General features: G+C 44.6%; 1 protein-coding gene across 1 annotated transcript in view; it reads right to left on the bottom strand.

Moving 5' to 3' along the window:
• Positions 1 to 17,099, bottom strand: part of RHBDL3 (rhomboid like 3) — a 70,591-nt gene that overhangs the window by 20,240 nt on the left and 33,252 nt on the right. The window contains exon 3 of the mRNA XM_074888783.1: positions 12,034 to 12,192. Within this exon, the coding sequence (XP_074744884.1) occupies positions 12,034 to 12,192 (159 nt within the window). The remainder of the gene's footprint in view (positions 1 to 12,033; positions 12,193 to 17,099) is intronic.

Here is a 17,099-nt window from a genome sequence, read left to right as displayed (position 1 = left end):
CTGAAATCAGCACAGCCCCCACAGTCCAGTGTCCTTCTCTGCATTACTGGTAAAGAGCCCAAATAACAGCCAAGGCAGTGCAAATTCATCAGCATGATATTTTCTGAAGGTGTTCTTCAACATACTAAAGACAAAACAGAAGGGAAAGGTTGTCTTAGTTTTGTTAAGAGCAGGATATTGCAGGATCACTGTGGAAATCACACCTCAGATGAACAAAGCCTCTGGCTCTTCTGGTTAGGTGGGAAGCTGAACCTCACAACACTAAGCAACTTGTCCAAGGCCACACACTAGAGTTAGAAGAATCCAAGTTGCATGACTTCTCTGGTCGCTAGGCTGCACTGCTTTCAAGCCCTTCTGTTCAGCAGAAAGCTCTGCCTTCCTCCTCCAAGAGAGGAAAATAAACCACAGGACCTTCCACACCTCACATAGAAGCTAAAATGGAAGCTCATGACAACACGATTTCCTTCTAGGAATGATGAAAGACAGTCGCAGCTTTGTTCCCTCGACTGTCTGTTCTCACACCCCATTATTTTTACAAGCTGTTCCATATTGGTTGTTTCTGGCCACATCTGGATGATAAAATGCCAAGAGTTATTTAAACTGGTCATGATAGAAAAACAGTAAATGTTGATATTACAAGAGCAAGGGAAGCCCGTGGACAAAATGCTGATAGGTCTCTGGGGAGCATATGTGACTGCTGGAGAAAGACCTTGTATGCCTCAACACACACAACAAGGTTATTTCTATACACTGTGAGGCACTGCCGGTTGGTAGACTCTCTGAACAACAGGTATGGATGTATCACATCAACTGCACTTGTAAGTAGCAGGCACAGCCTCTTCCTCCTAGTTGATTTTTGGTAGACCTCCACAGATACTGTGAGATAGGCACAGAAAAACACATAAATGGATTAAGAGTCTCTAGGGTTTGTCAACACAAACAAAAGTAAATGCCTGATGAATCATTTATGGCTATCTCGGATACGAGGTCATGGGATCAAAGTGTCCAGAGATGGAAAATACCTTTGAAGTCAACTTCTTAGGTAGCTGGAATCCTGTCCCAGGATAGAGGTTCTACTGGGGATTCAAATTCATCAGCTCTTAGCAAAGAGGCAACAAGAAAACTGCCTGCAAATTAAATGAAGCAGGTTGCGAACTGCTGCAGTCTTGCAGAACATAGGGAGGTATCCAGCACCAACTGTATTCTTCCCAGATTGCAACGCACCAGCAGACTCCACGGAAGGAACGTGACTTTCAAGAAGCAAGACACTCCCTGCATCCACCAACAACAGTAGGTGCTGTATCAGTGGGAGCCAGATTTCAATTTACCCAGAAAATTAAAAGCCTTTGGTACCCATAATTATAACTCTAACTCTTCAGAGTTCTTAGCACTAACTAAACTTCCTGTCACCTCAGGCAAGGACATAAAAATATTTGTCAGGCCTCCTTTAGGGCAGAGGATATGGAAAGAAGGTTCAGGTTACCTCTAAATGCTGTCATCTTGGTATGGTTTTACACGCAGATGAGGCAGGGATACACAGTGTCAGGAGCATACCGTGTGTGCTGAAAAGCCCCCACAATCCACCAAGATGTGGATGACTGGATGTACTAAGCACCTGTTAAATTTAGGCCTCTCGGTAAGAAGACATCCTGCTGGTCCCCACCTGCAATCATTGCCCATCACACCAACAAGGAAATGATCTCCAAAGAGGCAGCAAAGCTGACTGCCAGGGCTCAAGCAAACACAACAGTCCTGGGCCTACTCACATTACCCCACAGGCCTCTGGATCATGCTCTTAATCTCAAGATAGGAGGTGATGGGCATGAGGAAAAACAGAGGATTAAGTCACTACTGCTGCTCTCATCAACTCTTGATGAGAAGCCTATTTTGTTCCTCAGACTGACTTTGGAAGACTCAAATCTTCCCAAACAGAGAGTCTCACATATGGTCACAATTTGCTGACTTGATTTAGGAATTACATAATATTGGTATTTATGAGCCAAGTATTTAATCATCAGCTGAAAGAACACTGGGTCCATTGTTGGCCCGCACAGGCTCCAGGAGCTCAGGGCAGCCCATCCCACTTCTCTTCATGCAATTGATCTGGGACTTCCTTAATGAGCGTGATATTAAAGCTGCAGGCAGATGGGTACAGCAAATACTATGTGGAAAGTGAAGGTAGGGGTGGGGAACAACACATTCCTTTAGTCCTTCATGCCTGCAAAAAGTTATTATGCAGAGAGAAAGAAATTTCCCTTGCAAAACAGCCAAGTTGACATGACTGGTAACCATGCACTGCCACCTCTGCCCTTTGGTATTACCATACCAAAACAAAACAAGGCTTAGTGCTACAGCTCTGCTCAAAGGATGGGTTTGATACATCTGTCAGAAAGGAGAATTTTTTCCTACTTAGATCTGAACCTGTCTTCAACACTGAAAATATCAAAATTTAGGATAAGAGTCCTTACTGTCTAGTGTGGGACAGTGCCAAACTTTGGTGAAGCACAAAGCCCTGCTTTTGTTCAGCACATATGCCAGTCTAGAACTAGTCTCAGATAATCTGCAACTTGCAATGGAAACGTTGCAACAGTCCATTCCCACTGGCAGACCAATTTCTCTGTGTTTCTTGGCTATCTGCACTACTGGTGCTGCCTCAGATAATCAACAGCCAAGTCATGTAGCATTTCCCCATCTCCAGTTCCATGGCTTGCGTGGGGCACAGTACCCTTTTTATGGTTTTTATTCAACCTCACTTAGGAGGTTTTGAAAAACATGGATTTCTGCCCATTACGTATTGGCATCTTTAAGGCTGGTCTACAGCTATTTTTAAACACATAGAACACTGTGACAGGCAATACATTCAGCTCTCCAGCTCTGATCCTCCAAGACACAGAACACTAAATCAGAAGTTAGCACAAGCTTTTTAAAAGCCTCTGTCAGCTCCAGTTTTACAACCCACTTTACTTACAAATGCAGCCTCTCCAATCAATTTTGCTTTCAAGATTCACATTTATTTCCTTCCCTCACTACACACTTCTACAAAATGCTAATGTGGGTAAAGACGGCTTCTCCCAAAACGCATAGCTCAGCATCAAGTTCATCTGTCACAGATGTTCACATCCTCCGAGCCAACCTGGTAGCACTTTCCCAAACAGTATCAAATGGAAAAAAAGCAACTACCAACATCCTGATTTGCTCTGAGGATTCAAGAAAAGCTAGAGGCAGGAGAGGCCAAATAAATTATTCTGGTCATTGCAGGGGTATTCCTTGCCCAAGGTTTTGCCTGGACTCCTATTAAACATGCCAGGCTTAGACCTTCCAACACTTCCATTGGAAACGGTAAAACCACATTCAGATTTCAAGGTTAATTGCAAGAACACTGCTTGTAGGACAAGACTAACATTGTGGTTCAAATAACATTGTGTCAAAACACAGCAAGTTTGAATCTTCAAACCCCTCAACACCTGTTCCATTTTTCATTGGTGCTGGGAAGGATTCCACAACTGAAATTAATCCCGATTTAATTTTGTGAAGCAAAATTTTTAAAAATATCTTTATAACATTTCCCACTCACATGTGTATTTTAGATACATACACAATTAAAACAACCATTTAAGTTGACATAGTGCTTCTCAAGTTTCAACTGTACATGATTGAAAACAGCTGAGGAATCATGGTTAAGGATGGAAATTTCTATGCTAAGTTCCACTTTAATTGGCATAAAGATTATTTGCCAGACTAGTTCACTTGGAAGAAAGTTCTCTCTTCTGCTGCTAGGCTTAGCCAGTATCTAAGGGACTCAGATCAATGTAAAAGCTGAACAAACTCCAAAAGCAGCTTTTGCATCCTGGTTATTAAGTTTCAAGATACTCAGCTGGCCCTGTGACAGCTTTTTTCCCTCTTCAGGAGATGCACATAGCACTTACAACATCAAAAATCACAGGTTTTCTCCAAAACAGGAAGGAAAATGTGAAGGCAGTGTGAGGCACATTTGACAGGAGGGGTATCCAGCTCCAAGAAATGCTCCCTAGAGTAAGAACTTTGAACCTCAATAAGGGCTTTAACACCCTGAGAGGTAAGAGATGGATAAGGACACAATCATGTGACCACCCTCATCCATCTCTTGAGAAAACCTCCTCCTTACTCCTAATAGCATAATATTAGATCAAATACTGAAGAGATTTTCTAACCTTTTTTAATTAAATATTTATTATTATGCCTCTGAATAAAGGCCAGGAAGAGAGCTCAGAAATACTATACTTTCAGCCAAGACAGTGAATCAAGGACAGAGGGAACACTTAAAGGGGTGTCCCATTAGAAGCTGAAGGACATCCCTGAGGACTCCAGATGGGAGTCCTCTTGATGCTTGGCAGAGGATCTGCCCTGGTTCAACAGCGCAGCTAACTGGAAGCATAGAGGGTAAGAAATGGAGCTATAAAACCTGCAGCTTTGCCTGCAACAAACCTTTCCAGATTAACAAGTTAGAACAAAACAACAAACACTGGACAAAACCACTAGAACTGAAGTTCCGGGTTATTCTGCAATAGCCTTTTAATCTTAAAATGCTCAGTAGAAAGCGAACAAGGATTTAGCAGGAAGAGGAGATATTAATTTGGGCAAACTTTTGTCTTGCTTGGGGATTCCCCTGAGAACTGGAGATTTAGGCTTTATTGCTTATCCTCCCAGTGACTCAGGTAATAAAGAATTATATACAGTTCCTGCAAAGCCTTGTTCACCTAAGCATTCTATGCAGACTGCCAGCTGGTTCAGTAAAGGACATGCAAAGACACTGGAAGTGGAATTTATAGCTACCTTATGACTGTGCTACAAAGTACTTCTAAGTACCATCAAAAAAAACCTCAAGCAAATTGTGGTTTAAAGGACCTCTCTCACCTCTCCCCCACAAGAATACAGTATGTAACTTCTTAAATCTCACCTCCACAAAGATAATAGAACCTTCCTGGTGCTGTTACATAGACACTCAACAAAGCCAAAAGATAAAATTCTTCTTTTTAAAAAAGTTATCTCTCTTCCTAGCTACTGCTTTCAGCGTTTCCCCTCATTTCAGTCCAAGCCAGGTAGGAAGAAGTATCCCAAGTAAAAGTGTTACTATCGCAAGCACTGAAACAGCAAAAGCAAGAATTACTCCCCTTTCAAAGCAGGAAGAATCACCATGACAATCTACAGGCACACAGTGTCCCCACAAGGGGCAGAACCAAGCCTTACTTTTATCACTGAAGTGGCTAATAAAAACAAATGGCTTCCAGACACCTATTATTGAAAAGTGTCTCAAGAAAAGTATCAGCAGCTACTTTTGAAGCCTTGGAAAGCAATGGAAAAGCAGGCTGGAGTTAGAGCAAGAGGGAATAGAGAGCTAAAAGAACAGCAGGAGGGGTTCAGCACCTTGTAGAACTGGTCTTTCTGACATGGCTTGCTACTGCCTACTAAATCCTGTGCCCAGCTGGAGATATGTCCCTCCTCTGCTCTGTTAAGATAAAACAAAGTTGAGAGTTTGGAGAAAAGTCCTTTAACAGACCCAAACAAGGTGAACTTTTCATTTGGTGACTACTGATAGGGAGGGTGTGCTGCTATCCTGCAAAAGGAAAACTAAGTCAGAGAAGGTGCTTTAATGTCCCCTTTTAGTGGCGTTAAGTGGCCAGCAGAAGGTCTGCAGAACAACTGCAACACACATGTGACTCTGAGGGGGGAAAGAAAAAAAAAAAATTAAAAAAATCCCTCTCACAGATGGAAGGGCTTTGCAGCCTCTAAGACATGTATTTTAATGGCTACCAGCCTACAGGCTGTGCTTTTCACAAAGCAAAGGGAAAAGCACTGTCGAGTTCACAGAGAAAACTGCCATCCCCCTGTGGAACATGGCTGCTAATTCCTAGTGGCACAGGTCAGTTTAAAATCTAATTAAACTTCATTGGTTCTTTAAAGAAAAAGAGCAAAAAAACCTCACCACCCACATCCTATTACAGTTGATAGGCTGAAACAGACTCAAGAGAACCCCATTTAATGACATCATCAGTGGCATTTTAAAGGTTTTAGCCTTACCAAATTTCAAGTAATTTGTCTAGAAGGGAAAGTTCCCAACACAACTTCATTAATTCCAAGCACGCTAATTCCACACCCATAGGGCTTCAACTCAGGGCTGTGCAAAGGTATTAGCTTGTTCTAAACACATACTTAAGTTTAACTATCCTTAAATTGAGTACATCTTTAAGTATCTTTCTACACTGCATTAGACTCCTACAAGTCTACAAAAGTGTTAAAATTAGAATGGGAATTCATTTTATTGCCATATTTTTTCTTTAGGATAGGCCACACAATAAGTTTCTATAGACTGATGAAGCTGTAAAGTGCAAGTGAAGGCCTCCACTGAACCAGCTCGTTTCCCACTTACAACATTCTAGGACCCACTTTGGACTCACTGTTTTTGTTTGTGGATTGTAACACAATCCCAAAGTATTTTATCCCTTCAGCCAGTCCTTCTTGCTCTTCAAACTACACAGGCCTACACAGATCACCCTGCTTAGGACAGTGAAGCTAGCATCCAGATCTTAACCTTTGTCTTTCTACAGCATCCACTAGCACAGACAGACCATAAGACTCGGGGTAATCACTTCTCCTTCACCTCCCATATTTTATCTTGGTTTTATGACTCCTGCAATATTTTGACATAATAACTGCCCCTCTGAACATCCAGCTCAACAGCATATAGCACAAGACAGCCTACCACTAACAGCTAATCATGTTCCAGCCTCTTCCATGAAGTAAGAAACTACTGCAAAGATATCTTCCTCTCACCTTCTCTGATGGCCAACAGACCTGTGTATCTGTCACTCGTGAGGAGGAAGAGTAGAGGCTGCAAATTTCTTAGCCTGCATCTACAGTTTTATTTCTTTACCTTGAAGATGCAGGATTTGCAGTCTGGCAGCACACTGAGCAAGTCACAGAGAAATCACAAAACTAAAGGAAATCTTTCTCTGGAGGGTAAAGTGTGCTGGCGCCAGCAAAGTCTGGATTAGGGTGACCTGATTATTGTTACACAGTGCTTAACAAAATGCATGTTGTTCATGGAAAATGAGGTAGACTTAGCTTGCCCCTAGAAGCTAGCAAGGCCAGGGAAAGCAAGGCAGATGTTAATTCTTGATCTGGAAAACAAAGGATGTGCATTTAATTAGCTAATATATTTTGCTCACTACTGAGATGCTACATCAGCCTCAAGTTACTATAAAGCTACAACTAAACATTTCTGTTGGAAGCAGCAGTGTTTTCTTTTTCCCCAAGTCACATGAACTCTGCCTCAGAGCTTACTAATTCCTTCCAAACCTGCTGAAATACCACTGCCTTCAGGGAACAGCTTTTGTCCTCAGCTCTTCTAGACCAAACACATCTCCTCAAGCAAATGCTCATCAGAAAGCTGGTTCCCCAGCACCTGGCTCTTCTTCCACTGGAGAACTGCCATTGACTTTGCCAAAACTGCGAACCCCAAAAGAGATGCAACTCTTACCTCCTTCCATCTGCTGGAGAAAGACCCATGAGGCATAGACAGGCTTACACAAGTTTCACAAGAAGTCTTTTGCAGAGCCAGGAACAAAACTTAGGTCCACCTGACTTCCAGTCTTGCCCTTTGAACATGAGATCTGTAGCAGGGACAGAGACACCTTCAGTGTGCGCTAGGGGCACCTCCCAGGGTAGCGCCAGTGGAATGGGGGACAGCCACATTCCCTTCCCCCTCAAGTCCTCCTGCTCCATGCTGGCAGATCCAGTCTGCACCACACTGAATGCACTGAGGTCAGCTTTTGCAACACATTTGGTTCAGAAGTGATCTGTAGGCTTGTGCTGGCAAAGAAATCTTGGGCTGCAGAACAGATTTTGCTTTAGTCTCAGTATAAGATGTGATTTACTTTTCTAGCAAAAGCTGCTTTATTAAACATGAGTTCCTGTAAAACTTTCCCTTGTCCAGAGCAAGGCTAGGAATTACCTACCTGATTTTCACAACAAGAGAATATAAACTACCACCACAGCCTGAACTAGCTCCATATTGCCCCTCCGTCAAGCAAAGTAAGGTCTCAGAAGCTCCACTGCACCCTCTTGCCTCTGCTCACATGTCTGAAGAGAAACACATTGAGAGGGTGAGGAAGTTGTAAAGCTATGATCCAGCCTGTCCAAAATAGTAATCCACATTCTCAGGCAGAGAATACAAGGAAGGTTTAGCCAGAGAATAAGAGACTGAGTCTCTTCCAGGGCATCACTGGTCCCTGCTCTTTAGCTCTGTTACAGTTCACAGGATATTATGCAAAGTAGTCCAGGACCTCCAGCAGCAACTGCTGTTCAGCAAGGATCCCAGCAAATAACATCTCAACTATAATTACCTCCTGGCTTGTCTCCTCTCTAAAAGTAGCAAAGTTAGTTAAACAGCTTTGTTCATTATCTCCTCCTGTGGCCTATGCTGTTCATAGTCAGAATTTTCACCATGCATTTTTAGCGCCTCTCTTCATGACATAGAAAAGCAACCAGACAACAATATGCACAAGACGTCTCCACTTGTACAGGAAACACTTGTTATTCTGCACTGCCTCAGACACAGGATAAGAAATCCCACCTGAAACTGCTTTCTCCCATTCTTTCAAGACCTAGTGTAGAAACAGAAATGGATACAATTACACCACTGTGTTTTACAACTACATGAGATAAACCTCATACAGACAGAGGAGAAATAATTCCCAATGAGTTGCCTATCCGATTTTTTTTCAGGCCCTTCTGTTTTGTAGATCATACCAGCAGTCTTCATCTTTCCTGAATTTATTCATTACTCAAATTATTTACTGAGTGATTTCTAGGGTCTATTCTCATCCTGTAAAACTTTCAATTTCAGAAATTTAAGTTGCTTTGCTGAGTTGAGGACAGGTGTATGTTTTATGTGGGTCTCCTTAAGGTGAGAAGTCCTAGAATTACATTTCTGGTGCATCTAGAACTTCACAACACACTTTGAACATTGGGAGATAACACAGTTCTGCTCAATAGCTGTCCTTTAGTTGGGGATCACAGTATCTGAGAGTGCAGGCAGAGTTCTTGGTGCTCATGATGATGTTGGAGCATATGGGTGCAAGCATTTTTTACTGCCCTCTCTGGGACATCCAATACCCTGGAGGAAACAAAGTGTCAACACTACTGCTCTGTGAAGTTTATGGCCTGTAGTGTCCCTTGGAAATAATAATTTAATGGAGTTACAGCTGCTTCTGTGGTCACTAATAGCATCTCTCAGCATCAGACTCTCTAGTAGGTAGCCAAGCACCCTGCAGAATAAGCAGCATCGCATTCTGTCATGCTTCCAGGGAACCCGGCAAAGACGAAGGGTTCTACCAGGCTGAAAAAAGGGAAGACCCTCCCTGCTCGATTTTGATCAACATCAGCAAAGCTGACAGAAAAAACAGAAAGGATATTATATCCCAGGACCTGCCATTGAAGACAGAGTTCTCTTGGTGCCCAGTGGTTAAACCCCACCTCCGGCTGGGTTCTGAGAGACAGCACATGTTTGTATGTTGGTTTTGGCTAGGATAGAGTTAATTTTTTTTTCATAGCAGCTTGAGCAGGCAGCTCATCAGCTCCTTTCATCTCCATGCTTGGAAAGAAACCAGAAGAGCTGCTTGTGAGACATACACACACAGAAGAGTCTCCTTCCTTCCACACCTCTGCTTTAACAACTGCACTGTAATGTATCTTTGACACCCAGTCCCACTCCTCCCCTCAAGGCCTCTCCTGTGGCCAGAGCTTTATTAATGTAATTTTACCTCTCAAAGTTTCAGTACCTTGGACATGTTTGGGAGGCCATGAGGTTCTCTGATCATGTCAGAATATTTGTTCATGAATAGTGATGGAGAAAAGGAAAACCACACCCACTGAGCCATGCTTATAAAACCTCTGTGGATCTAGTAAAAGGTCAGCCTTTCCCTTCCCCACATCCGGCACCATCATTTTTGAGAACAGATCAATTCTTGCTAAGCTACTGAAGCAGACAAATTAACCTGAGCAAAAAAGCAGAGATGGCTGATGATCATCAAGCACAAGCATGCACTTAAAACACCAGCACACATAGTTTCCAGGATTGACAGCTATAAAGGAAAGGAAATCACTTATTTCACAGTGATTCTGTGTCAACTGTCGTGTCTCTTTTCATCAGAAAGTTCACAAGGCAGGTTTGGGAGCAGGAAACTAGGGAAAAGAGAAGGAGCCCTAAAAAGTTAGGCGGTTGGAAATCAACGGCAACTAGAGGAGGAGTGAGAAGAGAGATGCCATTTGTAAGTAGTTTAATGTTCTGGCATTGCATTGCCTATTGATTAGAAAGTGAAAAAAAATGCAGATGAGGATAGAGGGACTGATGACAGAAAAATCAATTACTTCTTTACAGGAGTCATTCAATAGTAGTGAAGGAAATTGGCCATTTTGCAGAAATCACATCAGGTGGGTGTGAGCTGGCACCATCTCCTATTCCCCAAAGGAGGAGGATGTCCAAGCCTTTCACCTCCCACCTGCCTCTCATTAGCTTGCACTGCTCCAGAGCTCAGTGGAGCCAGGAGAGAGGAAAAAGCCCAGTTCTATTCCTGAGCCTGTTGCCAATGTGTTGGCTGGCCCTAGGCCATCATTCCTGTAAAAGATATTAGATGATACCTCTTCCTGCTACCTAAGTGTTGCGCAGCTCAATTAGTGAATGCTTGCATTTGAATATACCAAACTGTAGAACAAGCAGCTGTTACTATAAATACACTGCTGATCACAGAGTACCACTGACCACACTGTTTATTAAGTTGGAGCTGAGGAAAACCTCACACTCACTGTGATCTACTTAATTGTTTCTACATTTATTCTGCTGTGTACCTAAACACATGCAAGGGGCTAACAAAACAGCTTGATTAGATACAGCAGATCTATGTCATTGCATCACAGTAATTTCATCTTCACTGCCCATGGCCTGACTGAGGTTGTGAGCTGGACGCCTGACAGCTGTGCCCTGTTACCACACTTTCCTGATTAATGTGAAGACAGGACATACAGAAGACACTTTCTTTCTAAACCAAGAACACATGCATGAGTGATCATAACAAATGGAGAGATCAGATTCCCATGTTGACTGCAGGAACACACAGAGATGCAAATTATACTCTGCATCAAGAACACATCCAGCTTTCCAGTAAAACCTTAGAGACCATCACTGACTTTCATTGCTCGTTGACTTTGTCACCCAGATTGCTCTTGCTGCTGCACTAAATTTGCTGGGACTCCAGGGGGGAATGACAGAGCAAGAACAGAGCAAAGCCCCTGGAATGGCCACTGTTCAAGACACCTATCTTGCAAACGTTTCTAGGCCATCCTGGGCATCTAACAACACATGTCTACATCTGTGTAGACTCGCCAAACTGCCTTGACAAGAAACAGAGAGATCCCTTCACTAATTGACTCATTAGTAGAGATAGAGAGGCATTCAGATCATGACTCATGCAGTCTGAGACATCTCACCTGGGAGAAAATGAACATGACCCAGAAATACTTTATCCCTGTTGCTGTTGATGCCTACAGCAGTGCAATATGACTCCACCCAGCAAGTCAACACAATATTATCTATAGATTTTGTCTGGAAGTGGTGAAATCTCTAGATAAAATAGGAGACATCCAGACTGAGAGACCTCTGCTTGCAGACAAATGGCTTCTTACAACAGCTACCAACTGATACTGAGAGCAAAAGCCTCTAAACTAACAGCAGCCACTGCTTCGTGCTCCTTTTAGAACAGCTCCCACAGTTTCTTCCCATACAAACTTGTTTTGCTGGAAAAATCAGCAGCAACTTGACTCTCGGTTCAAGAGTTCAGTCACCACTGAATGCCTCAGCAAGCCCATGCAGAGTGGGATGCAGGGGTACAACAAACACTGGTGTTGATAGATGGGAGGGAGAGAGAGAGACTATCCCTCAACAGTCAGTGTTTTAAGCAGAGCCAAGGACTCACAGGCCCTGCCAGCCAGAGCACTCACCAGGTTGACGAAGTCCTGGTAGCAGATCCTCCCCTCAGAGTTGCTGTCTGCCAGGGCCAGCAAGACCTCCAGCTTGTGGGGGTCCAGCTCCGAGCCGTGTCTCTGGAGAAGGGAGCGAAACTTCTCGGTGCTGATGTAGCCGGTGTTGTCAGGATCGAACTGGGATAGGAGGGGAAAGTGCTAGAATTAACCATTCCACATTACACACAACTCTGCCCTCCTATGCATTCATCACCTGCAGCAGACCCCCAGGGAGCCCAGGGGCTGCTCTAGGCTTCGGTGATGCAATGCCCTGCAATCACCCCGTCTCCAGCTTCCTTTCACTGCTCAGGGACTGCAAAGCACCCTGCTGCAGAGAGGGTGAATCCAGGCATCATCACCCTGTCTCTACCCAAGCTTCAGCTAAGTCAGCTCCCTTCATCTTTCTTCCCTCTGCATCATCATTTATCTTGGCTATTTTTTATATCCCTCTTTTATCTGGACTCTCAAGCAAACCAGAGATGCAGTCTGTGAGATAAAACATACTGAAATCAGTTTTACTCATGTATTTCCTAACTCAATTGCAACACAGGAATATGCCGTCCCTCCTCAAGCGCTTTCTGTGCTCAGTGTTTCTGACAGTCACCTTTCCAGATCACATCTACAGATGCCTTTAAAATGATAAATGATAAATGTTTTTACTGAAGAGCTCTCTATTTTTACGATGGATTGGAAAGAAAGTCTTTGGCTAGGGAGAAAAGCAGATGAACGTTATGTCAAACTAAAAGTGACAAGGCAGCCAATGCCGTTTTCAGAACATAAACCAGAGTCATTAGAAGGAAAGTCTCAGGTGAGATTTGGAGTGAATCCCACTCTGACCAAAAGCATCAGTGTTTTTCTTCAGACTAAGTGGTGAATCTCCTAAAAATGCCATTGACCAAAGAGAGACAGCTTTGCAAGGCTGTTCAAACTTAGGACTGCTTCCAGCGGGCCTCTAGCCCATGCTGAGCTCCCCAGGGCACTCTGCGGGGGGCTGCCAGCTCACAGGCGGGCACACCCTCAGCCCCAACAACGCCAGTGCTGGCACCATGCCGAGCACGTTTCTTTTGTGCTTTGAAAACTAGTGGACGCAAGCTGCCAGACCAGCCCGCACTAGCTGTGTTGCAGTCCGATCTCCGCCAGCTCTCTGTTGCTGGGAGATTTGCCTTTGATTTCCCAAACTTGGCTGTGAGGACCCTGGTTCTCAGTGGCCTCCTTTTGTAGATAATGATATCAAGCTTGTTGGCTGGATTGAATGGCTGTCAGGGGGCAGGGTAGTCAGGAGGGAGTCTTTTCATGGAAACATTTGGGACATAAAAGGCCTTGGCAGAGCCAAAAAGGTCCTGACAATCCTCACTCTTTCCTAATGGAGAACAAAAGCTGAACAGGCGCCGGGCCTTCGAGCAGACACAGCGGAGTAAAGGCTGCCTTGGCAAGGGAGGAGGTGAGAAGGGGGATGTGGCAGAGGATACAGCCTGCCAGTGGCAGGGCTGGCTCTGCTCTGCAGCAAGCAGAGAGGCTATAAAACAGACCATCCTCAGGCACGGGCAGCTTCTTTAGAGGACGCAGTGCCCACATGTGAGGATCTGGCTCTGTGTCCTTCTGGCCTGAGCACCTTCATCCAGCTGCTCCTGGGGACTCTGCTATCACTGGTGGCTTTGCTGAGGAGGAGCTGTCTAACCTGAGGGGAGATCACAGCCCCTTGCTGGAGCAGGCCTGGTCCGCTATTCTGTCAAAGCAGCAGTCCCTCTGTGAGGAAGCTGCTGGGGCGAGTGGATTACACAAAACAAGACAAACTAAGTGACCTGTGAAGACTCAGAGCTGGGCGCTCTCCCCTGTCCTCTGCCAAGGGTTGTTATGACCTTGCGAGGTGGCCTGGATGTACCTTCCTGACAGCTGGCACTCAGAGACAAAGGTGGATTTCATCAGCTGTTTACAGTTAAACAAGGGCTTAATATTAATCCCTGGAGAAGTTTAGCTCCCCTACTCCAGCTCACTCTGATGCTTTGAGTTAACAGATCAAATTCTAAAACCAGTCCCAAAATCAGGGCTTCCGCACGCAGGCTCAGCTCTGATGCTTTTTGGCTCTTGCTGGGACTCCCAAACCAGCCTCAGTTTGCAGTGTCCAATCCCAAAGGCACAGATACCCAGGAAATAAAGTATTATTAGCATAATACCTAAGATGACCTTTCTCAAGGGGAATTTACAGAAGCTGGGAGATGAGTCATTCAGTGAATGGATCTAACACCTGCAATCCCATAGATACTGCTGTGTTTATCCTTGTTTCCTGAAAACATTTGACCTAACCAACATCTTACTTAACTGCACCACTTTAACTATATCTTGGCATTTAAGATGTCAGAACCTATCTTGTCTAGGACAAAACCATTTGCTCCTTGAAGGCTTAAATACCTCCCTACTTTGAAGGCCAGGGTCAGTGACTGAAGCCTGGGACTCTCCCCATGCTGTGTGCACGTTGTTTCACTTTGTAGGAAAGACCAACAGCCACAGACAAGGGGAACGTGGCTATTGCTTCAAAGGGCAGAAGAGATAGAGCTGAAGCACACAGGCTCCCAAAGCAGAACAGAGCTGCTCAGATCACAAACCACTGCTCTTCCCAGACTGTTCTGTTTTAAAGCATTCCAGACAGAAACATTTTGTAACCAAGAGCAGAAATTACACAACCACTTCAGAGCTTCAACCCAGCCCACAAGGACACACTAACGACTCCAGACTCACTAGTGCAAAAGCAGATACTCCCTGTCACTCAAGATGGTACTGCCCATACCTGTTACTGGCTGCTGGCTTTCCAAATGGACGGACAGCTGAAGCCTGTCTGTTAGCTATGAACTGCTCCAAGGATGCTTCTTTCTCACACCAATAGGCACCAGCATTCCTCCTTTAGCTCACTGTCTTGCTGCTTGTCCCACCAAAATCAAAGCAGTGGCAGAAGGTAGCTAGTATTTTCAGTACTGTAAATGTGCTAGGAAGCCTGTTCTCCTCTTTCATGTTACTATGTATAATTTTCTTTTTGGCACTAAGTTAATGATACTAATTAGAAATAGGTTTGAATTAAAACAGTGGATCTGAACAGCATGAAAGAGTAACAGGTGAGCAATGAACAACTGGTATCTGAACTAAAAAAGGCCTGCCTCAGAGCAGGACCAGACCGCTGCTTTCACAACCTGGAGCAGAATGTTTTACTGTAAACCCCAGCTGTAAGGGAGTTCTCTTATTTATGTTTAAACAACTTGTTTCAGCATACAAAAATCTCATCTGTCACCACAGCACTCAAAATCCACCCCAACACTTCAAACTGCCTCAAACCCTGTTTCTGATATCACAGCTAGCCACAAAAATCCAGGAGTTGAGCTGGTCCTGCAGAACATGAGTCCCCACACATGGCAAAACCAACATGTGATGGTGCACTCAAAACACTTGGGTCCACTAATTATAGAAGAGGCAACTGACCTTTGCTAGACGCTTCATGTATTTATCCATGATGATCTCGTTAAGTGCCAGTTTTCCCACAAGCCCAGCCGAGCACCTTTGTGTCACCAAGAGGACAGACGACGTCTGGCAGCCAGCAGCAGGGCTGCGCTGAGCCCCAGGTCCAGCCCCACAGGGAGTGCTCCCCAGGCAAAGCCTCCCAACAGCTAAGTCAGCACAGTGGCTTCCTTCAGCGTAGTTACTGCTGCCTCTGTGCATCTACTTGGGCAGACAAGTGCAACACAACGGGTGCAGGGATGAGGAAGGCTATCTGCCCCCCCCTCACCCCCCCAAACAATAGGACACTAACGGCAATTTCATGCAACGTTTCCTCTGCATTTCAATGACAATCACCCTTAACTCCCTTGATCCTCAACCAGGCTCTTAAGCAAAAATGTAAATATGTTAATGACCGTAGCAGCCATCTGACCCAGGATCTTAATTCCCTGGCCCAAACCAAGCTATTTTTTCCTATTTCTTCCTTATTTTAGAGCAGACACACCACAAACTGAAGGCCCCATAGCAAAACTACAAGACAGAAATAAGGGGAGGGGGCCCGGCAAACTCTGATGGAAATAGGAAATATGGTTGAGAAAATAAAGTGAAATCTCAAATTGTTCCTCTTTTAATTAAAGACACATCAGCCACGGCTGAGTGAGCAAGTAGGGTGGAGGCTGATGCTGCAGACAGACAATGGGTATCTTGGGAAAAGGCAGACATTTCACGTAGCGCAGCCAGCTGCTCCTCTCCCCCATGGCAAACGGCCCTCTGGGGCATCAGAGCAGCTGGAGAGTCAACAGCTGAACTGGGCACAACATGAGGATCCTTGGCTGGCTTTAGGATTGTAGATCTGTTGCAGGAACAGAATTTGCTACCATCCATGGTTTCGTCATTGAGGGGCTTTGTCTTGGCATCACCCAAGTCATAAGTTGCTTCGCAATGGGCAAGGCTCCAGGCAACTTCATCTAAACTGGAAGTTGGCTTTGAGCTGGATCAGTCCCTTCAAAATCTGAATCATTCTATGGTTCGGTGGTATCTTTACTTCTGGGAGACACTGACCCCAGCTCTGCTCCAGACTAGGAGGCAGATTCTGGAAATAAATTGCCCTGAGCTTCCCCTCCTATTATACGGAAATTACAACTCCTGCCTTATTGCCCACCAGAAGGGAGCTATCGATAGCAGGCCCGCTTTCTTGTTCACATGTAGACCCTTTCCTGCCAGAAAGGGGGAGTCAATCACACGCAAAATCTGTTCATCTCCAAGGGTTTCAGAAACCACTCTGAGCTTTTCTGGATTTGAACTCAGACCATTAGATGGCATTGTCTGCAATCTAGGGATGCTCACAAGCTTTGGAAACAACCAGACCATCTCCAGCCTCAAGGGCCATGCCGGAGTTAAATCAAGAGTCTCCAAGTCAATACATGGAATTGACAGACTCCAAGTTGAAGCTGTGAAGAGACATTTAAGACAGGCATTGAAACTCTCCTCAAGATAGTCACACATTTTACCAGAGCCCATTCTCTACCTTTCCACAGTATCTGGGGTCATGCTGTGAGTTG

The sequence above is a fragment of the Strix uralensis genome, chromosome 19 (genome assembly GCF_047716275.1).
Source record: "Strix uralensis isolate ZFMK-TIS-50842 chromosome 19, bStrUra1, whole genome shotgun sequence".
NCBI lineage: Eukaryota > Metazoa > Chordata > Aves > Strigiformes > Strigidae > Strix > Strix uralensis.
This window is presented reverse-complemented; position numbering and strand designations above follow the sequence as displayed.